We start from the raw sequence: 16,971 nt of genomic DNA on the forward strand, positions 1-16,971 counted from the left end.
AACGCCAATAGCTCAAACTCTCGCATATTCAAAACCTATTACATTGCAAACACTTATTTAACTAGTAGTCGTGGTTGCAGAGTGGTGGAGAAAGTGTTCTGGGCCTCCAACCAGCGCTCAGGAATTCTGCTGTGTAGGATTTACAGGAGGTACCAGAAGGTCTTCTTGGCCCTAAAGTCCCTCAGGAGTAAAGTGAACTTCATCCCCATCCCGTAGTCTGCCAGGTGGCACATTGGCAGAGTGGTGGAGAAAGAGGGCGTGGCCTCCAAAGACATCTTAGCAGTCCTACAGTGTAGGGCTTACTGGAGGTAACAAGAGGGGTACTTGGCCTCAAGGACATCCTTGGGGGCAACTACCGCTCCTATTACCTCCAGTAAGTACCACACAGCAGGATTGCTAAATTCTCATACCCCCTTTGCCATCACTCTGCAAACGTGCTACCTGTCGCACTCTTGGATGGGGATTGAAGTCCTCTTCACTGCTGGGGGTCCTTTAGGGACCAACTAGCCTACCTCTTACCTCCAGTAAGCCCCACACAGTGGGATTGCGGAGAGGTGGACACAGGCCACGCCCCCTTTCTCCACCTTTACAAATGCGCCCCTGGCTCGTTCTAAGTTGGGGGATGAAGTCCACTTGTGTCCTGAGGTCCTCAGGACACAAGAAGACCTCATCGCTCCACCAGCAGTGCGCCAAGAGGCGTGTTTGCAGAGTGGTGTAAAAAGGGGCATGGCCTCGGACCACCTCACCGCAATCCAGCTGTGTGGCGTTTACTGGAGGTACCTGGTGGGCTAGTTGGCCCCCAGGGACCCTAGTATTCTAGGGGACTTAATACCTCAACATAGAAACGCACCAGGGGGGCGCGCTTGCAGAGTCATGCAGGGAGGGTGCAGGGCCTCTGGCGAGTTGCCGGTTTCTTTTTATTTATTTTTTATTTTATGGGTTGGGGCCGCATGGCCCCGCTTCCCTGGGCCACTTTTGGCCCCGGGGACCCCATCCCCGAGGCCTGGCAGCCTTTTTTTTTATGTTGTAGAGGGGGGCTGCGTGGTCCCCCTCCAGAGGCCAAATATGGCCCGCGGGACCCCATCTCCAGGGGCGTGGCCAGCCTTCTTTTTTATGTTTTTTTAGGAGGGGGCCGCGTGGCTCTCTCCTCAGGCCAATTATGGCCCCAGGGACCCCATCCCCTGGGGCCGGACTTTCAGTTTTTAAAATTTTTATGTAGTCTAATTACAGGGGAGGGGCCCACGCCTGAGCCACTGCTGTCCCGGGTACCCTATACCCCGGGGCCTGGCCTCATCGTTGGGGACTGTGGGGGGAGCCCCAATTCCCCCAGGGTTCCAGCCGGCTCCCTGCCTACTGCAGGAGCCTGCATTGCTTTAGCACAAGGGGAGCTGCTGACATGCAGCTCCCCTTGTGCAAAAGCAATCTGCTTTGGTTTTTGGAAGCAAGAGCAGGTTTCCTGCTCTCGCGTCCAAAAACCAAAGTAGGGTTTGCTATGGCAGGGCGGGAGCACGGGAGCTGTGCTCCCACCCTGTCGTGGCAAACAGCAATGTCCTGGGGGTGGGCACCCCGGGACATTGTAGGAGCCGGCCCTGGGGGGTGGCGGTCCCCAGGGCCATCAAGGGCTCCAGGAGGGGGGCCGCACTGCTCCACTCCCAACTGTTTAAAGCCCCAAGGAGGTAAATATTCAAATGCGGGGATCCGTTGCGGACCCCCGCATTTGAATATTTAGTGCCCCCGGGAGGTGGTGGTCCCCAGGGCAGTGTGGGGGGCCTGCGAGGCCCCCCATCCAATTTTAACAAAACTCCAGGCAGGTGGCTGTCCCCAGGTCTTGGGGGGCCCGGTGGTGGTCCTTGGGGCTGTGGGGGCACATACCACCGCACATACATTATGAAGCCCCGGGAGGTGGCGGTCCCCGGGGCTGTGGGGACCTCCACACCTTAATTTAGAATTGCCCCAGGACCTGGCCCACCTAGGGGCTTTTTAACAAACGAAGCACAGGAGACCGCGCTTCTTTTTTTCTAATAATTTCTGCTGGATTCGCGCACCCAGCGTGAATTTGGCCGAAATTATTTAAAAAAATGCTTTTTTTGGGCCTGGGGGTCCTTGTGGCAGCCCTAGGGGGTCAGGGTGTTTCTATCCTGCCCCCTTTTCTTTTCCTTTTTCTTGTGACTCGTTTTTTTTGGCTAGCTTTTGGAATGCAGCACTTTCACAAAAAAAATCTCTAAATCATTGGAAGCGAATGTTGACTACTAATATTTCAGGGAGGTTTCCTGTATCAGTATCTCAAACTAATGCTTTTATTTTATTTTAATGTTTATGGACTCCAAATAAATTATATAAGGCTAAACTTGTTGAATCCCCAATTTGATGGCATTGCAAATGTTATGAGGGTACTTTAAAGCATGCTCTTTTTGAGTGTGCAGTAAAAGTTCAATTTTGGAGGTATGTTTTGGGATATTATTGTTACAATACTTCCTATCACTGAGGCCCGCACTTATAGCATGCTTATTTGCAAATCTCATGTATTATCTTCTATCTCATTGGAGTCCCATTTTAAACTTTTTGATCTTCTTATTTCTCTCACTATTAAATCTATCACTTCTAAGTGGAAGTCAGCTGTGGCAGCATCAGTCTAGGGTTGGAGGTCTTATATTAATTTTGTTAGATCGTCGCCCAGTTGTCTTATAAGGGAACGTGTAGAAATACATTTTCATTTCAACAGTTATGGAGACCAAGTGATGACTACATAAATACTTACCTATACAGTGTTTATTAATTCCATTTCTTACTTTATAGTCATTGCTGTATGTCTATTGCTTTGGGAAGTAGTCTCTGTTTGTTCCGTATTCACTCCTTGTTTTTTTATTGCTTCTATGACAATTGTAAACATTTGGTATATATATATATATCTCTTATATGCCAATGTTTTTGAATTAAGTATCGATTTGTTATATATACCAACACTGTATCATTCTTTTGCTTTGTTTTTCGTTTGCCAAAACCCAATAAAATATTTTGAACCAAAAAATAAATGTCTTCTGCTTTAATTTCTAAGTAACTATCCTAATCCGCTCTTCTTCAAATACATTATCACCTCAAAATGTCCTTGATCCTTAGAATGAATTATACTAACTTTGAATCCCACAGGAAGTGAGCTATGGAGAATGCTAAACAAATAAAGGCAAGTCTTCTTTTTAACAGTTACTGTGAATATATCTTAAAGTCATCTAACCCAAATGGAATCCAAATATCACATGGTTTATTAAAAACAAATAAAAGATTTATTTTGACATTCCACTTCTTTGTCTGCAGTTTTGGTTGCTTTGGGAGTGAAAGCTGAGTCTTTTTAATTTTAAAGCTGAGTCTTTTTTTTAAATATTTTAGCCTGTGATTGCTGTGTACTTTTAAAGCTTTTAAATATTGTTTCTTTGAGAGGCAGTTACCTGGGGATAATTGTGTGCCTTTGCTCCTTCCTTCCTTCCCGCCCCGGTCCGACGCGGTAACTAGTACCGTTGCGCGGAGGGTGGAGAATGTCAGGGCAAGGCACTTCCGGTGACAGCCAGGCAGAGGGGAGGCTTAAAAAAGCATTCTCTGGTGCCCGCGCAGCGCACGCGCGCAGTGGGCGCGCCGCCGGCGCGCAGTGGGCGCGCCGCCGGCGCGCCAAGGGCGCGCCTCAGGCAAGCCCGTCTGTGCCCGTCCGCGGCCGTACGAGGCCCGGGGCCAGTCCCCCTGGTGGTTTTAGTAGGGCACTATATTATAATAGTCAGGATCTTCTTGCTCTTCGCCCCAAAACTGCCAAAACTTGCACTCACTCTATGCATGCCTCATTAGAGCCTGCAACCACTGTTCCTTTAAATTTAACTCTACGCTTGAGGGAAAGGTGGGTTCACCTACTCTAACCTGCGGTCTCTTGAACTGCCGCTCTCTCAGGAAACACTGACTAGAGATCTATGACCTCCTGATTGATAATCAGGTCGATATCATGTTTCTCACTGAAACCTGGTTGGACGAGGACTCTGCTCCAGAGCTCCTCGAAGCACTACCAGTTGGGTATTCTATCAATTGTATTGATAGGGACTCTGGTAGGGGAGGTGGCGTGGCTATAATTTTTAAGCACGACATCCAGTGCCAACTTGAGTCTATCGCCATTACTGACTGTGAGGTCGGCCTATTCACTATTACGATTGATAGCAAGTGTATTGTGAAAGGACTCCTGGTATACAGGCCTCCGGGGTATCCACCCCGGTTTGTATCAAGTTTGGTTGACTACCTTACCCAACCTGCACTGTGCTATAGCAAGCTCATTGTGCTAGGTGATCTTAATTTACATCTGGAAGATGCCGGTTGCACAATGGCACAATCTCTGTGCCAGGGACTAGCGACACTTCAATTACAACTCAGTGTTACGTGCTCCACCCATCAGAAGGGCCATTTGCTTGACCCTATCTTTACCAACTGGAAGGAGGTTGTAGTCGGTACCCCCCTACCTTTGATCTGGACGGACCGCTACTTAGTCCCTTTCGTGCTGCGGACCCCCATGTCGAAGGTGCAAGAGCACTCGAATGAGGGTATAGCCTGCCGGAAATGGGCTAGCTTTTCCCCGGACAAGTTTAAGAGTGCCCTCCTGATGGGGGGTCCGCCTGGGGGTGAGGACGCTGATAGTGCCTGTCTTGAACTGGATGGGAGGATAGAAGAAGCTCTTAACAAGACTGCCCCCTGGTCGTGGAAAACACTAACCAGAACCAAAAAATCTGCCCCATGGTTCAATAATGTACTGAGAATGGCTAAGGCAGATTGTAAACGCGTTGAAAGACTATGGAGGAAGGACTTCTCTGTGCAAGGGAGGAAAGAGTATAAAACATCGCTGAAAGCCTATCATAGGCTTATCAGGAAAACCAAGGCTGAATACTACCTTGAAAGAATCAGGTCTGCGGAAAACTCCACTAGAGAATTATTTAGGGTCTATAAAGAGATCTCCTCTCTGGACTCTATAGCAGCGCCTGCTGAAGGCTCAGCCGAACGCTGTAACCAAATAGCAGAATTCTTCTCCGAGAAGGTACTAACGATCTACTCCTGTTTCCCTGATGTGGTCCTGGCTGACCAAGACATATGGGCTAGATCACGCCATGTAAGTGTAGCTGAGGAGGAGAGGCTTGAGAACTTTTTCACTCCCCCCCCCCCGAAATTCTGATAAATATTTGTCGGAGTGTAAAGTCAGGGTCTCCTAAAGACCAGGCCTCCCTGAGAAGACTTGAGAGGTGCTTAGAAGCGCTGGAACCCTTCATCAGGCATCTCCTGGAGGTCTCATTTGAGACCAGCACAGTCCCTAGCTGCTGGAAGGAGGCAGTTGTTCTCCCCCTCCCAAAAAAAACGCACCTAGGCCTTGAACGCCTAGATAATCTGCGGCCCATCTCTCTTCTTCCCTATTTTGCCAAGATCGCAGAGAAAGTGGTCAACCAGCAGCTTACGGCTCATATTGGGAAATACCATCTTTTACATCCCACCCAGTCGGGCTTCCGTGCTTGTCATTCGACGGAGTCCGCCCTTCTCCTGGCCACTGAGACCCTTCGGCAATTTGTGGACGCAGGTCATACTGTGGCCCTGATCCTGCTTGATCTCAGTGCGGCCTTTGACACGGTGGCCCACAAGATATTGGTTGATCGTCCGAAGAAGGGAGGTGTGTCTGGGAGGGCCTTGGGCTGGCTCACCTCTTTCTTGAACACCCGTAGCTTTCAGGTGAGGCAGGGTAAGTTCTACTCGAAAGTGATGGCACTGCAGCAGGGGGTCCCTCAGGGCTCAATCCTAAGCCCCACCCTTTTTAATCTTTATGTGGCTCCCTTGGCTGAGATTGCTGAAGGTTTTGGGATTGGAGTGGTATCCTATGCCGATGACACTCAGTTGGTTGTGTCCCTGACTCAGGATCAACAATCGGCAGCTCCCAACTTTGTGGCGTGCCTCCAAGAACTTGCAGCCTGGATGGACATAAACTGCTTAAAACTTAACGGCAATAAGACCGAGGTGCTGGCGGTGGGAAAAGCTCCTTCTGTCTGGTCGTCTGCGTGGTGGCCGCAGGATTTGGGCCCTACTCCTGTTCCCTGTGCTCAGGCAAAAAACCTTGGGGTCTGGATAGACACCCACCTCTCGTTTTATTATCATACCAGACGGGTTGCGGGCACATGTTACGGAGTTCTAAAAGGACTTAGGAAAACTCTGGACATATTGCCCGCTGCGGCCAGGAAGACCATGATTCATGCACTTGTGACCTCCGGTCTTGATTATGGGAATGCCCTCTTTTTGGGTGCTACAGAAAGGTGCATACAGAGACTCCAATGCATGCAGAACACAGCGGCCCGTCTAGTCCTGAAACGTCCAAGGACAGCACCCTCTAAACCGGCTCTTACTTCCTTACACTGGCTCCCTATCGGGGAACGAGCTCGTTTTAAGGCACTAGGTGTATGCCACCGCATTATGCATGGGACCTCTCCAGTCTATCTGCGGAACCTTCTTACCCCCTACACTCCCAACCGCCGCCTCATGTCTGAGGGGCTGGGTTTAGTTTGTATCCCGATGGTGAAGAGAGCCAGGATGGGGGGCCGTTCTTTTTGGTTTTTGGCAGCCCAATCCTGGAACAAACTGCCAGTATGCCTCCGATTGGAACCCATTGAAGGCATTTTTAGGAAGAAATTAAAGACTCTCCTGTTCCCTCCTGAATAGACCTCAGTACCTGCTCTTGCTGCCTCATCGCAGCGCGGGGACACACTGTTCTAAGTGTAACCATGCGCTTTATAAGTTCGTTAACATAACAGATATGGTCCAAACCCGTAACTTGCAAATCGCACTGGTTTTTCAGTTTATAATTGTAAACGTAACTTGTCTTTACTGTGTTTTTTCTAATGCATTTGTGATGTTTTTGAAATGTATGTTAAGGTGCTACAATCAAACCTAACTGCAACTGCACTTTAAACTTTATTTTATTTCAGTGAATATTTATGAGATACAGGTAATATGGTCCTACATTGCTTTCGAGATGTTCTGGCACTACAAACACAAAGTTTGAGTCATCTGCCAACTCACCAGAAGCCGGAGATGGCAATATAAGACCATATTACATAAGGTACACCATATACATTTTTAGTCTGCATCATTTAGCTTGAGAAAGGTGTTTGCAAAATAAGGAACTCTTTATTGAAAAGTGTATGTGTTATATTGAGCAATGCTGTTTGATTTTCAGTTGTAGAAAGAACAAGAGGTCATTATGTAGTCTGTAGAATTTTACATTTTAGAAAATGCATTTTTCTTTGTGAAAAACCCTTTCTGTCTGTAGGATGGAGAGATTGTTGAAGCTGTTCTCTGCAAGGTGCAGTAATAAGATATGAAAATTAGAATTGTTAGGTTTTGTTTAGCTTTCATTAACAGAAGTCTAATTAAACAATTAATCATAAAAAAGCTTTGTAAATTGGTGAGCATATGTGAATGTGTGTGTGTGTATGTTTTAATGTAAAATAATTAGTGTAATGTATATGTATATATTTCTTAACAGTAACATAAACCTATGCATAGTAGTTCTGAAAAACTTATTTTCAGAAATTGTTATTTTTTACTTTCTTGTAATAGCTAAAATGTAGGGCTTTACACAGAAGCAAATGACTATTTTAATACCTATAGCAGCAAAAACACTTCTGATGTCACTTGTTTCAACTCCTTTTACAATTTCAGGTACGTTCCATCATCAGTGACTTTGCTGTTTTCCTAACTATCATGAGTATGGTTTTAATAGACTATGCCATTGGCATCCCATCACCAAAGCTACAAGTTCCAAATGTGTTTAAGGTAAATAAAGTATATTTTCCATTTTGATATATAATTAAATTAAAACTGATGTGCATCATATTTCATTCAATGCTATATCTATGGGACAAGATCAAAGAAATAGTTCAATAACTCCAATACTGCAACAGAGAAACATGAAGCAAAACATTTAGCAGCACTCAACCCAATTGGTAATTTATTGCATTTTTATAAAAGATCAGGGAATCTGTAGCAATGCTCATAAATGGGTCACCTATAGAGGAGAACCCCAAGCTTATGCCTTAAGTACAAGTGCCCGGAAGGGTTATATAAAATGTTATCACTGTTGAAAAGTGGGTTATTAGTAGTGGTAAATATGCATCCACCACTGGCAATAAGGCCACTGCCACAGTCTAGGGCTCAGATTAGTTCAAAGAAAATTATTCCCATGCTCAATCATTGGTAACTTGGCTGCGAGCAGGCAGACTTAACTTAAGAGAAAGGTATGTACAGCATTTAAAAACACCTTTTTAGTGAATAATTAAGACAAAACACATAATAAAAATTCAACACCAATTTATAAACATAGGAAATATTTTTATTTTTAAAATGACACCAAAATGAAAAAAATCCAACGTAGGGAACCAAAGAAATGAATTTGTAAATATTTAGCACTATATAGCAGATAGAAACCTATAGTGCCTATTGGAATATCTGGTTGCGCTAGACCGGGAGAAAGTCAAAGTTTCAGGCTGACCATGATGTAGTCCTGCCCTCACGATAGGCCTCAGTCAAAGGTTTACCTTTGGACCTAGAAATATTTTGGGAGCTTTTTCTGCCGGGCTCCCTCAATACTCTTCACCAGTCCTGGTTCGGTGAGGATTTGACGGCTTGCTTTCCAGAGAGCTCGCAGTCAAACTCTGGAAGTCAGACCTCCAAAGATCTTCTGCTGGACGAACCAGCATGGTAGGCCCGCTTGTGGTTGAAGGTTGCCTGCATGGCTCTCGCGTTTGAGCCGGTCACCTTCTGGAGCTTTTTCCAAAGTTGCTTCAAAGTTCTCCACGCTTCTGGAACTTCTTCTTGAAGTTCCTCTGGGGGTCCGAAAGTTTCCAAAACACAATTAAAGGGTCTGGAATCTCCAAGATTGTCCTTGAAAGTTTGGAACTTCAGTTCCCACCATCCACTTGGATAAAACCCTTACAAATCCACTGGACGCACTCCAGGCTGGGGATTCTATTAAGGTCTATTAAGTTAACCTATAGCTTGCAGGGAGTCCACTCTTTATTCCTCTTGAAGCAAGTTAGGTCCACAATGCTGTATTTCCAGAGTGTGAGGCAGGTGCAGTCAGTCAGAGTGCAGGGCCTGGATGGTGCAAATCAAACTTCCAGCATGGACCCTTCTTCTTTTCTTAGTTTCAAGCAGCAGATAGGAGAGGATCTGCTCCTCTCAGATACTCATTCAGTGTTCTCTGGGGTCAATCGGGAGAGCACTCCTGGCCAATGAGGTGCAGGGCAACACCCTAGAACGTGACCAATTCCTCCAAGTGTTGCATAACGGTCTTCCAGAAAGCACTATTCCTCTAAAATTCAATATGGCTAAAGTCTCAGCAGAAGACCAAGAACTAGTTACACCAATCTTCAGTATGGCTCATTTCCATAGCTCTCCTCCACCTGGCATCTGAAAATTCCTTCCTTAAGCCTGCCATATGACGGGGTTCCGAGGGGGTAGATAGACCTGGCCTTCTCTGCCTGTCCCATTTTTCCTTCAAAGCTCATGCTTTATGACCCCTTCCACCTGCTGTGGCATTCCTGTGTAGCAGAGCCATCTCCTACCAGACAGCCTCTCCTTATCACTTCATCAAAGCAGCCTGGCTAATCCTCTTAACTCTGACCAATCAGGGGAGACCACAGGAAGGCCACATTTTGGCTTATGGACAAGAAAGCCTTATAACTTATTTTCTGTATATTTCAGCATACATTCAACAATAGCATATTGCTGGATTTATCAATGTCATTCTCCAAAGTCCTTGAGTGATATTTTGTGATGTCCTAGCTATAGTTACTCATTAATAAACTATTGCCATGTCAACCTATGTAACTGGGGATCTACAATGGGGAAAATGAAATATCCAATTTCTCCATCACCAGGGCCTGTAAATCCTCTTTTAGAAGGACCCTGCTTTTAGCTTCATAACCCTCCACCCATGGGACACCTAGGGGAGACCTTAGGGTTTCTTAAGATGCAAAAATAATGTAGATCCTCACTCCACAATGGTCCTTGCACAAAAGTCAATTTTGGGAAGCACTTTACTGCAAGGGGGTAAGTGAAATGTGGAATTTCTCTACCCGTAGGGCATATAAAATCTCTTTTATAAGGGTCCTCCTTATAATTACATAACCCCCACCCCAGGGTCAACCAGGGGAGACCCCTGGGGTGCCTAATATGCTAAGAAATATTGTGTATCAATTTTTAAGTGCCCCTACCACCAAAGTCGCTTTTGAGCACAATTTACATTTAAAAGCAGTGCTGGAACACAGGGCTGCTTTTAAAATGACCTCAGGCCCTCAGCTGTGCACACATGCAAGTGCAGAAAGGGCTGCTGGCCTCTAAACTGCCATGCCCTACTATATACTGGGGACTTAAGGGTAGTTTTACTCCCCGGGACATATCATGTACTAGGGACTTATAAGGTAGGTCATGCCAATTATAAGTGTACCCTAATATATAGTATACCTTATGTATGCGTTTCCACCGTATGTTCAACATAACACTGACCCTGTGCCTGCCCAGCAGAACCCAGGGCACTCCTAGAGTCTGAAGACCAGCATCTAAGGGTCTAAAATATGTCAAAAATTGGGGGGACAATGCAAACAGGTCCTGGTTTCCAACAATCACGCACAGTAAAATCCAACAACCTGAGGTTCAGAATGTTCTGGGTGCTATAGTTATCACAAATTACAAGTTTCCCCATCCCAATTGGGAATAACATGCCAAGTTTGGGTCTTGGCGTCGGCTCAATATCCTGTGATTCTGGGCAAACTACTTTTTTTGTGTGCCTTAAAACCAATAATGATTGTGTCCTTGTGTAATGTAACTGGTGCTCATTAAAGCATTCCAGTACTTTTGGGTCAAGTTTGTGCTACATAAAAAAAAATGCATTGACAGGTGCAGCCACATAGATGGAGAAATATTTTCTATCAGCATAACTGGTTAATTATGGGCATCTAGAAGCAAGGCATTGGGTACTTGATTCATGACTGACATATGCCCTTTCAACCCTCCCTAACTCTCCAGGGTGTCCTGGTAGAGCAGTCAAGACATAGCTCAAAGGAGCTGGTGGTGAGGTTGAGTCACATATATTACAAAACAGTTATCATGGTCACACTAAAGATTGAATATCAATCTTGAGTTGTTATTATGTCTGAAAAGAACATTTTAGTAACATCTTCAAAAAGTAGAACATTAATAATTGAAATACCAAGAAACCAATAACATGTCAATGAAGAAATACAGTTGCAACATTGGGCACTGACATTACATAATGAATAAGCTGTTTGGGATCACTTATTCATCACAAACACTATACTTTTCATATTTTTTTTAAAAATGAGGAGTATCAAGAACATTTTCATTAATCACAGTACTTGCTAATATTCAGTTCATGATCACTATCAAAGAATAATCACTAAGAAAATTAGACTAAACACATAGGAACTAATTCACAAAACAAAATATGAGTAGTTCAGCAGGAACCCATGTATGGAGTCCTCAAGAGAGGGACAAAGAGCGGATTAAACAGGTCCAGCACTCAAGTTCCTAAGTGACCAATCTAGCACAAAGAAAGATGCAGTTCCACACGGAAGGGGAAAGAGAGGAAGGAGAGCGCTTTCAGGTAGATCTGACAAATCGACCAGAAGGATCCGAGGGGGATCAAAGTGATCAAATCTGAATGCCATCACACACCCAAAAGGGTGTCATGCTTCCTCAAAGAGTGCTCCTCATTGGGCCGGCACTGCAATGGTCAACAGGTCCCTCAGTGGGGGCTCTTTAGTGCAGACTTTTGATTTTATCCATGCGATGAGTGCAGGTGAGGTAGTATACATGTGTGGACTGGTGCACAGGTGATTTAAAAAAGTCTAAAGTGTACCAGGGGGAGATTTATTAAAGTTGTAGTCCCCTTAACACAGTAAAAACAGGAGAGCTGTCTTTGGTATTAATCTACCTACAGGTCAGCAGAGGAAGGAAGGCCATGTGTCAGTAACCGCATGGTCCCCTTTTTTTGGCATCTAGACGTGATCCTCTGCCCTACCTATGCGGCATTGTGAACTCTACTGTAGGGTTGGATAGTGCTTTTCCTGCACTGTAGCAGGTAAAGTAGAACTATTTTGGACTGGATACCTTTCCTCATCTACCCTGGTTCCAATTAGCTGTAGTCTAGCTATATTTCCCTGAACCTGAAGAAATGTAACGGAAAAGTTGACCTCTTTTCACTCTTGTTAAAGCTATCTTGGTATATTTGGTCACTGCTCTATATAAAACTGCAAAACAACAAAAATATTAAGTGTTTTGCACACTTTGATGTGTGTGTGTGTATATATATATATATTACAAAGGTTACGGGGACGTTATAGTTACGCTCTGATTTTATTTGTACAAAACCATAGAAATTCAGCAGCTATAGTTACTTTACCTAACTATAACTTACAACCCCATAATGCACTGCTTATGACCTCACATAATATATCACTCATGACATGGTAACTAACATCACATCTGAAATGGCATCACTGATGACATCACTCATGATATCATCCAGTGACTGTAAGTGCTTTCCAACAATTTATCTGTGCTAAACATATATACTAAGCTACTACAAAAGTTTAATTAGTATACTAAGTGTACTACTAATGAGTGATACTACTTTTAATATATAATATGTGAGTGGCTGTGTGTATTCGTGTGTGAGTGGGTGTCTGAACGGCTATATGCATGTGTGAGTGGGTGTGTGAGTGGATGTATAGGTGTAGAAGTGGGTGTGTGTGGGTGAGTGGCTGTGTGAGTGGCTGTATTGGTGAGTCAGTGGGTGTGTCAGTGGCTGTATTGGTGTATGAGTGACTGTATGAGTGAGATAGTGGCTGTGTGAATGGCTGTATGAATGAGTGAATGTGTGTGCAAGTGTGCTGTGTGGGTGAGTGAGTGGCTGTTTGAGTTGGAGTTTGTTTAAGTCATTTGGTGTGTGAGTGGCTGTATTATAGAGTTTGTGTCTGCATGAATGGCTGTATGGATGAGTGACTGGATGTGTGAATACTTGTATGGGTGTGTGAATGGGTATGTAAGTGTTTGTGTGGGTGTGTCAGTGTGTGAGTGAATGTGCAATTGGTTGTATGGGTGAGTGAGTGGCTGTGTTGAGAGGCTGTATGGGTGAGTGAGTGGGTGTGTGAGAGGCCATACGGGTTAATAATTTGGTTTGTAGTAACTGTATGTTTGATTGTGTGGCTATATGAGTAGCTGTATGGGTGAGTGACTAGTTGTATGAGTAGCTGTATGGGTGAGTAAGTGACTGCATGAGTGGCTGTATGAGTCAGTGGGTGTTTCAATCGCTCAATGAATGAGTAAGTAGATGTATGAGTACTTGAATGTGTATCTGACTGTTTGACTGGGTGTCTGAGTGGGTGTACGAGATGGTTTTATGGGTGTGTGAGTGGGTGTGTGAGTGAGTGGTTCTGTGGATGATATCAGCAGTGATGTCATGTGAGATGTCATCAGTGATGCCATTGACTATGTTATGATTGATATAATATGTGAGTCCTCGAAGCAGAGCCACTTGTTATTAAGCATAATTGACGTGGTGTGAGACTCGGCAGATGGTTGAGTAGACACATAACAATATGCTTTAGAGCCTTCAGATCCAACGCATAGATTGATACTGCGATTGATGGTTAAAACATAAGGCCTAAGTAATTCATTATGATTTATGCACCATATTAGCAGAATGACTCTACAATGATCCTGATGAATGCCCTGAACATCTTCGTCACCTGGGCAGAAACATGTTGATCTTTGGTTAGGGTATATTTTTGCAACCCTACATTCACTTGCATTTTAATGTACTACTACCTAGGCAGGAAGAATAAAGTAGATGCCCCTAGAGAGACAGTCTTTTAAACACTCTTTATTATTATTTTCGCACTCTGCCCCTCCTTACCATATCGAGTTGGTAGAACCAACAAGTGCTTTGCACTGCCGCTCCTTCCCTTTGGGGTAAAGTCGTAGCCCACATGGGGTACCTTGCGGTCCCCGTGTGTTGGAGGAACCCAATGATGAAGCATGTCACCCTCGGGTGAGTGAGGGTTTTCGTCCATAACAATTGTTATGCCCAACCCAGACTAGTGTAGACTAGTGTACCATTAGTTATCATTCTGCACTTCGCTACCCTATATTTAGTGTGAGTTTTATTTAGGTCATAAACAGTGCCTTGCAGGGGCATAAGCTATTGTTAGCTCAGGCAGCTATAACTGCTGAATTTCTATGGTTTTGTATGGGTAAAATCTGCCAAAATAGATTGTGAGTACTAACTGCCACTGCCTGTCTGTTAAACTAAGGTCAATTGCAGCAGAGCTTGGGTAAGAGAATTTGGGTTGGGTGGACATGAATATATGCGTAACCTCATCGAATATTGATGAACCCATTCAGGTCATCTGTATAAAAGTTGGCAATTTAGACATTATCCCTCTAATACTCAAAATTATCAATGCATCACCCGAAGAAGACACATTCCCTTCATCACTAAAATGTGGTCAGATTGTAGCCCTACTGAACAAAACCTAAACTTGAACCTCTGGACTTTTAAAGTTTCAGAACAGTATCCAAATTACCCTTTATGGGAACAAACTATTGTAAGAACATGAATCATTAGTTGGATGGATTTGAGCCCTTCCCAAAAAATAAGTCAAAAGGAGGTTCAACACAGAAGTTCAATAAAAAAACCTTTTCTCCATTCCTGATAGCCAGCCATGCCACAGGTCAAAAAGGCTTAATGTAAGGAAAAGTGTATGAAGTACGTAACAGTACCACAGCAATTAAAATGTCAAAACACAATATAGTTAAAATCCCTCAACCGATGTCTAGAAAAAGGGACTAATTTGATTTGAAAAAAATATAAATAAGGCTGAAATCCAATAAGGAGAACTGGAGATGTATTTTTTTCTTATATTTTAGAGCAAAACGTATGAACAAAAAAAGAAGCAGTAGGAAGTTGATGTTCTTGGTTGATCTGGACCTATTCGCAATTTCATGCCAATCACGATAAAGTGGAGGTCGCATATACCAAATGGGTCTTCACAGTCACAGCTTTCACTTTCTGACTTAGACTCTGAAATGCAAGTCAAAGTCCTCCATTGGAGCAAGGTTGAAGGATATATCCATCAAAGTCATATAAAAGTTGGGTAGCTAATGGATGAGGTCTGGCTGAAGCCACTGCCTTTGGCAGCAAAAGTTCTAAGCTAGACAACCAACATTTTCAGCCTACCGAACTCCTTTCATTGGTCAGATACTTTTTGCTCTTTCAATCGATCAAGATTTATTCCTTCGGACTTAGGGCCAGATTTAGGGTTTAGCAGATGGAGTGCAGGCAGACAAGGGAGGTTGAAGAATTTACGTCCGAAACCCTGCCTTTACTCATACTGTCAAATTCTGAGATGTCTGCCAGGCCTGCGGACAATTCCAATTATTAGCAGGAACAGCCATCACAATGGTTCCTGTCAGTGTAGGAAAGGCTTGACGGTGTCTCTCTGTCAAACATGACCATCCGTTTAAAATAATTTCCATAATGTTTTAGTTTGCAAAAACAAACTACCAGAACTCATGACCCCCTACATCATGGAATTTTCTTTCCATATTGTGGGGGTCATTTTTCTCTCCTTATTTCTCCTCAATGCCTGAATATGATTGGGGGTTGATGGGCATTAAAAAAAAAACTAAAGCCATATACTCTCTCTCGTGCTGTGTGAGGAAGGTTAATGCTGATGGAGTACATTTCACTAAATCAGCCTTAACTAGGTGGTCCTACTACCTCCAAGTAGGCATTAAGACCAAAAGTTGGATGCAGAATGTACTCAAATTCTTTCAGCAGGGCAAACCAGGAAGCAGTATTTCGCAAAGTCCCCTTGAAATTAGATACCTTTGACACCAGATCTAGCTGAAGTTTTTCACATCTTGGAAGTCCAACAATTTTCTAACTCTCAAGTTTCAGATTCTTTAGAGTAGTTCCTCTTCATCTCTGCTAAGAGTCCCAGGACCTTAGGGACAGCACTCAGAGACCACCCTCTTAATATTTAAATGTAGGGTTCCTTCCTACCAAAAAGGTTTGTCTGCAGGTTTAAAAGTTGCAGCAGTCATGCTTCACATATAGTCCCCAAGCCATGTTTTTCCTTGTCAGCCTAGTGGATGCCACAATAGGTTCTGCAGTCCACAGGTGACATTTGACTTACCATGCTATTGGTGTATTTTACTACACCATATGCTAATCCACCAATTATTTTGCCACTTGAGGATTATCCAATTTTACCGTAGTTTAGTGCTCAGTTCACATATGCTGCGGAATGGACAACAATAACCCATTGTAAGAGTTTAAAAAGCAGTAATATTAGTCACCAAATAAAAGCATTGACCTTGCAAAAAGTGGCATTTTCTAACAACCATTGGAAAAGCTTATATAATCCTGGCACATATCCATTTAAAAGATTCTGACCAGATTCTGAACAAACAGCAGCAAGGAACCAGCAACTATAGCAATTATAGCAATACTTGACAACATACTCAACACCATTGACAGAGGCCACTCATTCCTCATTCACCTGGGATTACTATTTGATACTGTAAAACATGAAAGTGTTCTTGCCATTTTAGCTGAATGGGAATTAAAGGAAAGTGTCAAAATTGTTCTCCTTCCTATCACCAAGATATCAATTTGTGCAAATGAAATCATTCAGATCTCCCACTTTTACACAGAAACGTGGGGTACTCCTAGGTTCTACATTATCCATCTAAGGGCACAATCATTCATCAGTATTCAGATACACCCAACCTTACTTAAAAATCTCCAACGCATTGAACATAGAAATCTAAAATACTTCCAGGTAAAAATAACAGACTGAATGAACGTGTTAAATTAAGCACAAATAA

The 16,971-nt window shown here is 43.8% G+C and overlaps 1 protein-coding gene across 7 annotated transcripts in view; it reads left to right on the forward strand.

Moving 5' to 3' along the window:
- SLC4A10 (solute carrier family 4 member 10) overlaps window positions 1-16,971 on the forward strand; it is a 951,410-nt gene that overhangs the window by 767,709 nt on the left and 166,730 nt on the right. For all 7 annotated transcript variants that reach the window (XM_085645437.1, XM_085645436.1, XM_085645442.1 and 4 more), the window contains exon 17: window positions 7,717-7,830. In XM_085645437.1, the coding sequence (XP_085501563.1) occupies window positions 7,717-7,830 (114 nt within the window). The remainder of the gene's footprint in view (window positions 1-7,716; window positions 7,831-16,971) is intronic.

Source organism: Triturus cristatus, chromosome 3_1 (assembly GCF_964204655.1).
Source record: "Triturus cristatus chromosome 3_1, aTriCri1.1, whole genome shotgun sequence".
NCBI lineage: Eukaryota > Metazoa > Chordata > Amphibia > Caudata > Salamandridae > Triturus > Triturus cristatus.